The sequence below is a fragment of the Geotrypetes seraphini genome, chromosome 17 (assembly GCF_902459505.1).
Source record: "Geotrypetes seraphini chromosome 17, aGeoSer1.1, whole genome shotgun sequence".
Classification (NCBI taxonomy): Eukaryota; Metazoa; Chordata; class Amphibia; order Gymnophiona; family Dermophiidae; genus Geotrypetes; species Geotrypetes seraphini.
Window position 1 is genome coordinate 44,537,981 of NC_047100.1, and position 13,488 is coordinate 44,551,468.

A 13,488-nucleotide genomic window follows, 5' to 3' on the forward strand; every position below is an offset into this window, starting at 1 on the left:
TGCTTCCACAACGTTCCATCTCTGCCAAGCAAATGATGATACTCTTGGGTCACATGGCATCCACAGTCCATGTCACACCCCTCGCACGTCTTCACCTGCGCACTCCTCAATGAACCCTTGCTACTCAGTGGTCCCAAGCGACGGATCCTTGCTCACGACACATATCTGTGACATCATCTCTTCGTCAGTCTCTACAATGGTGGTTGGTATCCTCAAATCTATCCAGAGGTCTTCTGTTCCATCTACCTCCTCATCAACTAGTCATCACCACCGACGCCTCCCCTTATGCATGGGGAGCTCATTTGAACGAGTTCCAAACTCAAGGCCTATGGACAGCCCAGGAAAAGAAGCATCACATCAATTTCCTGGAACTCAGAGCGATGTTTTATGCCCTCAAGGCTTTCCAACATCTTCTCTTCCCTCAAGTTCTTCTGCTGTGCACAGACAATCAAGTTGCGATGTACTACATCAACAAGCAGGGTGGAACGGGCTCTCGCCTCTTGTGTCAGGAAGCCCAGAAGATCTGGACTTGGGCCATAAATCACCATCTATTCCTGAAAGCTATTTACATTCAGGGAAAAAATAATTCCTTAGCGGACAAGCTCAGCAGAATTCTCCAGCCTCACGAGTGGACAATCGATCCTTTCACTCTACAATCCATCTTCGCTCAATGGGGCACTCCTCAGATAGACCTCTTTGCAGCTCCTCACAATCACCAGCTGCCCCTATTCTGCTCCAGACTCTACTCTCCTCACCGTCTGGCAGTGGATGCGTTTCTCCTCGACTGGTCAAATCTGTTCCTGTATGCTTTCCCTCCTCTGCCTCTCATGTTGAGAACCTTGCTCAAGCTCAAGAGGGAACGAGCTACCATGATTCTGATTGCTCCGAGGTGGCCCAGGCAGCATTGGTTCTCCCTTCTACTTCAACTCAGTTCCAGGGAACCTTTTCTTCTTCCACTGTATCCTTCTCTGCTTACACAGCAACAGGAGATCCTTCTACATCCCAACCTCCAGTCTCTGCACCTGACAGCTTGGTATCTCTCGGGCTGACTTCTCATGATACGCTTTTGTCTCAGCCTGTTCGTTCAATTCTGGATGCCTCCAGGAAACCGGCCACTTTGCAATGTTACCGTCAGAAGTGGACACGTTTTTCTTCCTGGTGTCTTCTCCATCATCATAATCCCACTTCTCTTGCAGTGGAGACCTTGTTGGATTATCTTCTTTCTTTGTCCGACTCTGGCCTCAAGTCCACTTCAATCAGAGTCCACCTCAGTGCTATTGCGGCTTTTCATGAGCCAGTCCATGGAAAACTCCTCTCAGCTCATCCCTGGGTATCCAGGTTCATGCGGGGTCTTTTCAATGTGAAACCACCTCTTAAAGCCCCTCCTGTTATCTGGGATCTCAATGTGGTTCTTTCCGCTTTAATGAAGCCTCCTTTTGAACCTTTGGCTACCTCTCCTTTCAAGTTTCTCACTTGGAAGGTACTTTTCCTTATTGCCCTTACCTCTGCCAGGAGAGTCAGTGAGCTACATGCAGTAGTTGCAGGTCCACCTTTTACGGTCTTTCATCATGACAAGATGGTTCTGCGTACACATCCAAAGTTTCTTCCTAAGGTTGTCTCTGAATTCCATCTCAACCAATCCATTGTTCTGCCTGTCTTCTTTCCGAAACCTCATTCTCATTCTGGGGAACAGGCTCTACATACTTTGGATTGTAAGAGGGCTCTAGCTTACTATCTAGAGCGTACTAAACCCCACAGATCAGTTCCTCAACTCTTTCTGTCCTTTGATCCGAATAACTTGGGACGTCCTGTTTCTAAACGTACGTTGTCTAATTGGCTGTCAGCGTGCATTTCCTTCTGTTATGCTCAGACCGGACTGACACTGGAAGGTTCTGTCACGGCCCATAGAGTCCGAGCGATGGCAGCATCTGTAGCTTTCCTCCGTTCCACTCCTATTGAGGAAATCTGCAAGGCTGCTTCTTGGTCCTCAGTTCATACTTTTACATCTCATTATTGTCTGGATGCTTTCTCCAGACGGGATGGACACTTCGGCCAATCTGTTTTGCAAAATTTGTTTTCCTAATGGCCAACCTTCCCTCCATCCCTCTTTTTGTTAGCTTGGGGGTCACCCATCAGTCAAGAATATGCTGCCTGCTTGTCCTGGGATAAAGCACAGTTACTTACCGTAACAGGTGTTATCCAGGGACAGCAGGCAGATATTCTTGCGTCCCTCCCACCTCCCCGGGTTGGCTTCTTAGCTGGCTTATCCTAACTGGGGACCGCTCGCCTCTGTCGGGCGGGAAGGCACTCGCGCGTGTGCGGTGCGGCCTATCAGAACTTTCCAAGTTCTTAGAGTGCAATCACTCTAAAATTGTCCGTACCGGGGCTCCGTCTGTGCCGTCACCCATCAGTCAAGAATATCTGCCTGCTGTCCCTGGATAACACCTGTTACGGTAAGTAACTGTGCTTCTTTAGCACTCTCCAGACCAGTAGAGGTTAACTTTACGAATGGGTATATATCTAATCATGACCAGCAGGTGGAGACTGAAAACAAAACTTTGGGACAGTATATCCTAGCCCCTCCTCTCTATTTCCCTCAGTCTTCTTTCAGTCTCCAGCAGGTGTTGATGTGATCTGTACCCATCTCCCTTGGTAGGGCTGTTGGAATTTGTTTAGGGGGTTTATTGTCCCTGTTTTTGGCCGGACGGAGCTTGGACGGACTCTGTTTGGGGGTTCGTCCGACCTCGGGGGTGTCAAACCCGGCGGGTCTCGAGCGGGGTCCCTCCCCCCACTTCCTCCACCTCCCCATATTTTTTTAGAGGAGCCTCAGCAGTAAGCCTTGCCCCCTAAATCAAGCAAGGCATATTGCTTAGAGAGCCTGTGGAGTCTGTTCTGTAAAAAAAAAAAAAAAAAAAAAATCCTGAGGTAGTGCTGGTCTGGAGGGTTGTATCCCTTTAAGAACACTGTATTTTACTGTATTTTTCATCTAACCGGCACTTTTTTACAGCTAGGTCGCGTATGGAGCAATGAGCACTTCTAAAGGGAAAAAGTGCTCATTGTGCTCCAGACGCGAGGCACTCGCGGCCGGCCTGTGCAAGCGGTGTTCAGGCCGGTGCGGTGGAGGAGCTCCGTCGGCAGCGGCTGCAGGCGCCCAGAGCTCCCCGCCGATGGTGCCTCGCGAGTCGGCAGGGAACGGTGGAGAAGCCCGGTCTTCTCCGTCCGCCCACGGAGGGATTCCCCGAGCCGCCGACGGTCGGGTTTTAGAGGATTCCCTCTCAGCTGATATTTTGACAGCTGATGCCGGCTTGCCTGCTTTAGCGGCTGAGACTGTTCAGGTCTCTCAGCCGCTGCAGGCTATGGAGGGAGCTGTTTTGGCGGGTAAGACGCCATCTTCTCTGTCTGGCCCCTCCATTTTGTCTTCCACCTCAGGTGACCTTCCCCCTGTTTTGTCTAAGCAGGGGCAGGTTTCTGCTGGGTCCCCTGCTGTGGCAGGGAGTCCCTTGGGACCCTCGGGGGGTTTTTCCCCTGATTTTTTCTTTTCTTTATGCAAAGCCTATTTTCAGGCGGCTGGGGGTCCCGGTTGCGCCCAGGGGGTTTCGGGGGGTGGGGTTTCCTCCGCGCTCCCTGCGGCTTTGCCTCTCTCGTCTGACGTGACGTCCCCTCCGCCGCCTCTCTTGTCCAAGCGTCCGCGGGTGTCGTGGGACGAGGATTTGTGGTCGGAGGAACGTGTCGGTCTGGAGGAGGACCTGGACCCTTCTGAGGAATTCCAGGACCCTCTGGAGGGGACGGAAGCTGGCGGCGGGTTGTCGGGTTTCCCGTTCTCCAGTGACGAGGCGTCCGTGGTGCACCTTTTTCAGAGAGATGAGCTGCCTGACCTTATTCAACAGGTTTCTTCGGTTTTGCGTTTTGAGGACGCGCCGCCGGAGACTCCGCGTGTGGGGGACCCTCTGTTACGAGGGATCCGTTCCGTTTCCCGCTCTTTTCCTATGCATCAGGATATTCGGGATATTATTCTTGAGCAGTGGAAAACGCCGGAGACGCCGTTTCGGCTGGCGCGCACCATGGCTCGCCTGTATCCCATTCCTGAAGGGGATCGGGCTACGTTAGCTTCGCCAGTCGTGGATGCGGTGGTCTCGGCTATTTCCAAGCGGCATACCGTGCCTGTTGAGGGCGGTTCTGCCTTGCGGGACTCTGAGGAGCGCAAATTGGAGAACATCCTTAAGCAAAATTTTCAAGTCTCTGCCTTTGGGGTCCAGGCGGCTATTTGTGGGGGACTGGTCGCTCGCGCCGTGTTTCGGTGGGCGGAGCGGGTCTTGGATCGAGAGTCTGATGACTGGTCTCTGGTGGATCAGGAGGTGGCGAAGATTGAGATGGCTGCCTCATTCCTCTCTGATGCTCTGTATGACTTGGTGCGGATCTCGGCTAAGTCTATGGCTTTTGGCGTGGCCGCAAGGCGTGTGTTGTGGCTGCGCGCTTGGGCGGCGGATGCTGCGTCCAAAGCTAAGCTTACTAAATTTCCCTTTCGGGGGTCGTTTTTTATTTGGAGAGGACTTGGATAAGTTGATTCAGACTCTGTCGGACTCGAAAGTTCCCCGTTTGCCGGAGGACCGTGCCCGCCCGGCGTCTCGGGGTGGTGCGGCCCGGGGGCGTTTGCGGGAATTTCGCAAGTATCGCCCTGGGCGTGGGGCTGCTTCTTTCCAGTCTCCGGGGTTTTCCCGGGGTCGGTTCTTCCAGCGCATGCAGCCCTTTCGGGGGGCCCGTCGGGGGGCAGGGAATCCCTCCGCCGGTTCCCCCGCTTCCCGTCCTGCACAATGACGCCTTGCCGGCGCCCCCCTTGGTTCCGGTGGGGGCCCGGCTGCGCGACTTTTTTCCCAAATGGGCCGAGATCACGTCTGATCAGTGGGTCCTGGAGGTGGTGCGGGACGGTTATGCCCTGGAGTTCGCCCGCTCTCTGCCGGATTTTTTCCTCGCTTCTCCATGTCAGACTCCTGGGAAGACGCTGGCGTTTCGCCAGACCCTTCAGCGCTTGCTAGATCTCAGGGCAGTTGTTCCAGTGCCCCCCCCGGAGTGGGGCACGGGCAGGTACTCCATTTACTTTGTGGTGCCCAAGAAGGAGGGGACTTTTCGGCCCATCCTCGATTTGAAAGGGGTCAACAGGGCTCTCAAGGTTCCCTCTTTCCGTATGGAAACGCTGCGGTCGGTCATTCTGGCGGTTCAACCGGGGGAGTTTCTCACTTCTCTCGATCTGACGGAGGCCTACTTGCATGTTCCCATTCGGGCCTCTCATCAGCGTTTCCTGCGCTTTGCGATCTTGGGTCGGCACTATCAGTTCTGTGCGCTTCCCTTTGGGCTGGCCACGGCTCCCCGGACGTTCACCAAGGTGATGGTGGTCGTCGCGGCAGCCTTGCGGTCGGAGGGCATCCTGGTACACCCCTACCTGGACGACTGGTTATTTCGGGCCAAGTCGTTGCAGGAAAGCTCCCGGGTTACGGCTCGGGTGGTGGAGTTTCTCCGGTCGCTGGGCTGGGTGGTCAACCTTTCCAAGAGTCGGTTGGTTCCGGCTCAGCGTCTGGAGTACCTCGGGGTGCTGTTCGACACCTCCTTGGGGAAGGTCTTCCTCCCAGAGGCCCGGGTGAGCAAATTGCAATCTCAGATTCGCCTGCTTTTGGTGTCCCGGTGTCCTCGGGCGCGAGATTTCCTCCAGGTCCTGGGGTCGATGGCGGCGTCCCTGGACGTGGTGAGGTGGGCGCGGGCCCACATGCGTCCTCTCCAGTATGCTCTGCTCTGGAGGTGGTCTCCCCAGAGGCACGGGATGGATGTTCCGGTTCCCCTGCAAGGCTTGGCGCGCTGCAGTCTGCGTTGGTGGCTCCGGACCCCTCACCTAGTTCAGGGGGTGGGTCTGGATCTTCCGCGGTGGACGGTGCTCCTTACGGATGCGAGTCTCCTGGGTTGGGGGGCCCAGTGCCTGGGTCACTCAGCTCAGGGAACCTGGTCCACGGAGGAGGCCTCCTGGTCGATCAACGTGTTGGAGACCAGGGCGGTCCGGCTGGCGCTGTTGGCTTTCCACTCCCTTTTGTTGGGCAAGTCGGTCAGAGTCCTGTCGGACAATGCCATGGCGGTGGCTTATGTCAATCGTCAGGGGGGCACCAAGAGCACTCTGGTGGCGCAGGAAGCGGCTCGGCTCATGGTTTGGGCGGAGTCGCATCTTCTGGACCTCTCGACCTCTCACATTGCCGGGGTAGAAAACGTTCAGGCGGACTTCCTCAGTCGTCACTTCTTGGATCCGGGAGAGTGGTGTCTCGGCGCCGAGGCGTTTCAGTTGATAGTGCGTGCTTGGGGGCAGCCCCTGATGGATCTGATGGCTACAAGTGGCAACGCCAAAGTACCCCGCTTCTTCAGTCGTCGCAGGGACGGTCTGGCCGAGGGTCTGGATGCTCTGGTCCAACCGTGGCCAACGGAGGGGCTGTTGTATGTGTTCCCTCCTTGGCCATTAGTGGGCAGAGTACTGCTTCGCATTGTTCGCCATCCGGGGCTGGTGGTTTTGGTGGCTCCGGATTGGCCTCGTCGTCCGTGGTATGCGGATCTGGTGAGGCATCTGGTGGCGGATCCTCTTCCTCTGCCTCTCGGGTGCGATCTTCTGACGCAGGGTCCCATTCCCATGTTCGACCCGTCTCCCTTTTGTCTTACGGCTTGGCTCTTGAAAGGGGCCGCCTGAGTAAGAAGGGATATTCCGACAAGGTGATCTCTACACTTTTGGGGTCCCGGAGGCTTTCTACCTCTCGGGCTTATGTACGGGTTTGGCGTCTTTTTGAGGAATGGTGCCGAGCGCGGGGAGTGGTCTCTTTTCGCGCTTCTCTGCCTAACATTCTAGAGTTTTTGCAGGATGGCCTGGATAGGGGCCTGGCCTGGTCTTCTCTCCGGGTTCATCTGGCGGCCCTGTCGGCTTTTCGGGGGCTGGTGACAGGTCAGCGTTTGTCAGCCATTCCTGATGTGATTCGCTTTCTTAGGGCGGCCAAGTTGATCAGGCCTCCCATAAGGCCCTCGATTCCCTCTTGGGATCTCAATCTGGTTCTCTCTGTTCTAGTGCGCCCTCCTTTCGAGCCGTTGGATGGCTGTTCGTTGAAGGACCTTACGCTGAAGTCGGTCTTTTTGGTGGCCATTACTTCCGCTAGACGGGTGTCTGAGCTACAGGCTTTCTCTTGTAGGGCTCCCTTCCTGGAGTTTTCGAAGGAGCGGGTTGTTTTGCGGCCTGTTCCTTCCTTTCTGCCGAAGGTAGTTTCTCCTTTTCATGTCAATCAATCGGTGGTCCTCCCGGTCTTGGGTAGTCGGGAGGGTTCTTCGGAGCAACGACAGCTGCGCAAGTTGGATGTCGGTCGGGTCCTCCATGCTTATGTGCAGCGGACCCGGGATTTTCGGAGCTCCGATCATCTCTTTGTGCTTCTGGCGGGTCCTCGTCGGGGGGCTGGCGCTTCTAAGGCTACTATTGCGCGCTGGATCAAGGAGACGATTGCTTCCGCTTATCTTCTGAGTCAGAAGCCGGTTCCGGAGTTTCTCAAGGCTCATTCCACTAGGGGTCAGGCGGCTTCTTGGGCTGAGTCGTCGCTCGTGCCTCCGGTGGATATTTGTAAGGCTGCGGTTTGGTCCTCCTTGCATTCATTTGTTCGGCATTATCGGGTAGATGTTCAGGCGCGTCGGGACGCGGTGTTCGGTGAGCGTGTTGTGGTATCGGCCCTTCGGGGGTCCCGCCCGTGAGAGGGACTGCTTTGGTACGTCCCATTCGTAAAGTTAACCTCTACTGGTCTGGAGAGTGCTAAAGAAGGAGAAATTAGGTTCTTACCTGCTAATTTACTTTCTTTTAGCTTCTCCAGACCAGTAGAGGTCCCCACCCTGTCTGTTGTTGTTGTTGTTGGGGCTGTTGCGCGGGCAGTTTTTTGGTTTTTGCTGCGGGTTCTAGTATTTTTCTAGGGCCGGGGAGAATTGAAGAACAGCGGCTGTGGCTCGGCTGGCTTAGCTGGCGAGCTGTGGGGACCTTCTTCCTTCGGGAATTTCTCCTCTGCATTTTCCAACAGCATTTTGGGTATGTTATTTGTTACTCCTTTCGGAGTATTGTTTTTTCTCTCTGTTGTTTTCCAGTTCTTGGTTCTGCTTGGCTATTCGGCAGACTGAGGGAAATAGAGAGGAGGGGCTAGGATATACTGTCCCAAAGTTTTGTTTTCAGTCTCCACCTGCTGGTCATGATTAGATATATACCCATTCGTAAAGTTAACCTCTACTGGTCTGGAGAAGCTAAAAGAAAGTAAATTAGCAGGTAAGAACCTAATTTCTCCTTTTTGGATCCAAAAAATGCATTAGGGCTTATTTACGAGGGATGTGTTATTTTTTTCATGTATAACAATCATCTCTCCCTTCCTGTCCTCCACCCCAATTCTTCCTCTTTCCTTTCTTCCCCCCTCCCAATATGCAGCATCTTTCCTCCCCTCTCACCCAGCCCCTTGTGCAGCATCTTTCTCTCCCTCCCATCCCCCTGTGCATTGGAACCCCACTGACCCTCTCTTCCATCCCCTTGTGCAGCATCTTTCTGTCCCTCCCTTCCATCCCCCTGTGCAGCAGAATCCCACTGACCCTCCCATTGTGAGACTAACATATATCTGCTCCGAGGTCTCCAAAAACAGCAGCAGCACTGTCAGCGGGCTGCTTCACAGCCTTCCTCGCCGGGGCCTTTCCTCTTCTGCGTCACTGATGAACTCCTGGCAGAAGTAGCTTGTTCAGAGCGCCACTGCCACTGTTGCTGTTTTTAGAGGCCTCGGAGTGAAGATATTTCAGGCTTATTGGGGTGGGGATCGCTGAATTGACAAGTCTGATTTTTTTGGGCGAATCGGGCAGCACTAGTGTCAGGGATGGAGTCGGGGAGTGTCAGGGACATTCGGGAGGGGCTTCAGGAGTCGATCTTAACTAGGGCTTATTTTTGGGGTAGGGCTTATATTAGGAGCATCTTTAAAAATCATGCTAGGTCTTATTTTCAAGGAAACACGGTATATATCCCTGGGTTGTTACAAATGGAGACTCATGGCAGCATTCCCAGCTCTCATTAAGAGTGAGCTGGAAATATAAAAGAGCAACAGAAAGCTTCCAGGTAGAAAAAATTGCTTTTATGTGCTTTATATAGAATTCTCCCTTCTCCCTATTTCTGATGACTCTTTACCTCTTACAGGTATTTATAATTAATCTTCTCAGGGACAGCAAGTATTTCCACTTCCGTCCAGTGATGGATACCTACATTCAGAAGCATTTTGCAGGGGCACTGGCATACAAGTAGGTGTCAGTTTTTAGCTCATCTATTCTTTTGCCCTTTGTATCTGAAGATATCATTAAGGAAATGCATTTAAGCTTATAACCATGAACAAGATCAGCATTTAAGAAGACTCCTTTTAGAGCTGTCTGTAGTTGAAGATACACATAAAAGAAAAATTAAAAAAATTTTCTAATTTGGAAAAAGAAATTAAACATTTGGAATCTAAATTAGTAGATAAATGGGAACAAGACACTTTACAGGCTCTTTTAAAAGCAAAGGGTAAATATAATGAATTATTTTCAAAATTAGTAAGGAAAAATTTATTTTCTTAGCAAACCCTGTATTATGGAAGTTCAAATAAGGCGGGAAGATTACTGGCAAACTATCTTAAAGCAAAGAAAAGAAGAACAAAAATTATAGCAATAAAGGATGGAAAAGGAAATACACACACTCAGATAGGAATTATTTTAAATCAATTTTTAAATTTTTATAAAGGCCTGTATTCTTCCGAGTCTTATACTGATAAAACTCAAGATAGTTTAGAATTTTTAAAACTTATTGATGGTCCAAAAATTTCTGATCACATAAAAAAAAGTTTAGAAGAGCCTATATCATTAACAGAATTAGAAACAGCATTGAAGTCTCTTAGAGTTGGATCCGCTCCAGGTGGGGATGGTTTTACAGTGGAGTTTTATAAATCATTTCAAACTTCTCTATTACCCCAATTATTAAATTTATATCAGTCTCAACTAAGTAAAGGTTGCATTTCAAGTACTATGGCAGAATCCTTGACTATTGTTTTGCCAAAGCCAAATAAAGATCCTACTTTGGTTTCAAATTACAAGCCTATTTTTTTAATTAATGTGGATGGAAAATTATTAGCTAAAGCATTGGCAATGCGGTTGGCTAATGCTCTCCCTTTTATCATTGATGTGCATCAAACTGGATTTGTTGCGAACAGACATTCAACTAATAATACCAGATTGGCTTTTCACACATTAATTTTAACAAAAGACACGAATGATCCAGCTTTTATGGTATCTTTGGATGCAGAGAAAGCCTTTGATAGAGTGGAATGGACATTCATGTATCAGACATTGGAATGGTTTGGTATAGGTTCTGGATTTATACAAATGATTCAAACTTTGTATAGCTCCCCTATGGCAAGATTATATATTAATAATAATTTATCAGAACATTTCAATTTGCATAGGGGAGTTAGACAGGGTTATCCACTATCTCCTTTGCTCTTTGATATTGTTTTAGAACCCTATTCAACAAGCAAAGGGGATACAGGGTATTCCCTGTAAAGATTGGGAATATAAAGTCTCTGCATATGCAGATGATATTACTTCATTTGAGAAATCAAAGAATAACCATTCCATGTTTGTTGGAATTGATAGAAAAATTTGGAAAATTCTCAGCATATAAGATAAATTGGAGTAAATCTGAAATTCTTCCACTTAATGTACATTGTACAAGGAGTTTGTTTGATACATGCTCATTTGTATGGAAGGAAGATGGACTAAAATATTTAGGTATTTGGATTAAAAACACACTAGAAGATACGGTGAAAGAAAATGAAAAATATATATTAAAAAAGGTAACAAATGTGTGAGCAGTGGAATCCTTTGCATTTATCTTGATGGGGGAGAGTTCAAACTGTTAAAATGATCATATTGCCTGTGGTTTGTTATCCAATGAGAATGATACCAGTTTTTTTTCAGGGGTCTTTTTATAAAAAAATTGAATTCTATTCTTACAAAATTTGTTTGGCTAAGTAAAACTCCTAGAATCGCTCTAGTATCTTTACAAAAACCAATTAAGTAGGGTGGGGTAAATTTTCCAAACTTTTATAGGTACCATCAAGCCTATATTTTACGCCAAGGTATATATTGGGTCTTCCCTGAGCTCATTGATTACACACCGGATTGGTTGTATTTGGAATGGCGACTCATGTTTCCTTTACATCTTTGTCATGTCCTTAGTATCAAGATGCCTAGACTGTATAAAGATAACAGAATTATAATGGACACATGGAAAACCTTACGATTTGTCAGCAATCTAACAAATAGTCCTATTAGTAAATCAATAAATCAAACCATATGGCTAAACCCCAAGATTCAAATTGGCGGATTTAAGATCATCTGGAAGCATTGGATGATTGCAGGTATAAGGACTTTAAATGATGTTATTTTAAATGGTAAACTGCTTGATTTTTCACAGTTGCAGCATAAATATGGTCTTAATAAATCACAAAGTTTTAGGTGGTTGCAACTGAAGCAGGCCATTCAGGTAGGGTTCCCTGAATGGAAAAATCTGAATACGCAATATAGTCTGGAATTTCTATGCTTTCAGGCAGACTTTCTGGGTCACCAGGCTGCACAGTGGTATAAAATTATAAATGGATCTGTTAAAAAGAAACCCAAAAATGGTCTTAGAGATATTTGGAACATTGAGATTAAGCATCAGATTTCATCATCTCAGAGTTAAGGATCCAAGATGGCGATCTGAGACAGGACGCGCTGAGCTGCGTGTCCCAGGACTGTGCTTCTTTCAATTTCCTTAACGGTAATTACTTACCGCGATGCCGAAGAGACGGGGCCGGAGTGCCGCTTCTGCCTCGCGGCGACCTGGAGCCCCGGGTCTCGGGAATATTCAGGATTTACTGCGGCGCATGCAGGAGGTCGGATGGCGGCCCGCTGACAACACAGGGAGGCGAAACCAACGTGGATGTTCCTGGGCCCGACACTACACTGAGCCCCGACGTTAGGGCACCGCCCCCGCAACCCCAGACGACCAGCTCTCCCAGGGGCGGGGAAACCCCGGATTCACTGGTTTTCTCCTCTCCAGAGGCAAGGGAAGAGTTACTGGAGAGCTTGGAGACTGGGGCCCACTTTTCTAGGGCCCCTATGGAGGTACCTGGGGGAATATCATCTCAACATGAGGGGGAAGGGCTGAAGACACCCCCCGAAGGACTTCAGAACGGTGAGCACTCTACACCTACACAAACCTCAATTGAATTGATTAAACCTGCAGAAGTGACTTTAGACTCTATCTGGGACTTATTGGCTGGTTTTGTTAAAAAAATTACTCCTACACTCCAACAAATTGAAGGGAAAATTAAGGAACATGATAAAGAATTGAAGGATTTAAGGAAAGAAACGAATATTTCTAATTTATCTGTTCAAAAAATGGAAAAAGAAATTGTATCATTGAAACAAGTTCAAGAGGCTTTAGTTAAAGATAATATTAACCTAAGGAAGAAGACTGAAATGCTCGAGAATAATTCACGCAGTAATAACTTAAGGTTAATTAACTTTCCAAGACTCGAGTTAGTAACACCTAGAGAAATGCTTAAGAGATATCTAGTAGAGAACTTAGAGATACCCGAAGATTCATTACCACCATTTTCACGGGTTTATTATTTGCCTGATAAAGAACAAAATCAACAACTAAAAGAAAAACCTTCAGATCAAGAACTTCCAAATATATCACAGATCTTAGAAACATCTGAGAAGGATCTAGCATCACCAGCCACCATGATTATTACTTTAGCTTTGCCAATTGATAAAACATGGTTGTTAAAACTTTTCTTCAAAAATAGACAAAAAAGCTTTCTTGGTTATAACATACAAATGTTCCCAGATTTGGCACGGGAGATGCAAAGGCGTCGCCGTGAATTTCTTCTTTTGAAACCTGGGGTTTTATCTTTGGGAGCAACTTTTTATTTGAGACATCCGTGTAAATGTATTGTATATCACCGTACTCTTAAATATGTGTTTTTTGAACCATCACAATTGACAAACTTTGTGGCTATGTCTCGCCTGAATGTTAACAATCTTTGAGCCCTATATTTAGGATATTGTGACCTCATCTCAGTGCTATAGTTCTCAGCTTCTTTTACAATTTTCTTTTTAGATAATTTCGCCAATTTTCAATAATTCTTGGATCCTAATTGTGGACTTGAGCATAAATAGTATATTTGTTTAATTTAAGATTTATATTGCTTTGTATTTGATATCTATCCTATTCTTGCTTTCTGTACAAGTGTAATACTTGAAATTTAAGTTGAAAATAATAAATAAATAATAATAAATTTCATCATCTCAATGGCCACAAATTTGGTCTTGGAGGATGAGATGTACAGTGTCTGCATCTATGAGACAAACTTGGTTTTTTCTTCTGCATAGAGA

At 48.3% G+C, this 13,488-nt stretch overlaps 1 protein-coding gene across 3 annotated transcripts in view; it reads left to right on the forward strand.

The window, feature by feature from the left end:
- Nucleotides 1–13,488, forward strand: part of DOCK3 (dedicator of cytokinesis 3) — a 694,894-nt gene that overhangs the window by 307,131 nt on the left and 374,275 nt on the right. For all 3 annotated transcript variants that reach the window (XM_033926008.1, XM_033926006.1, XM_033926007.1), the window contains exon 21: nt 9,212–9,312. In XM_033926008.1, coding sequence (XP_033781899.1) covers nt 9,212–9,312 — 101 coding nt within the window. The remainder of the gene's footprint in view (nt 1–9,211; nt 9,313–13,488) is intronic.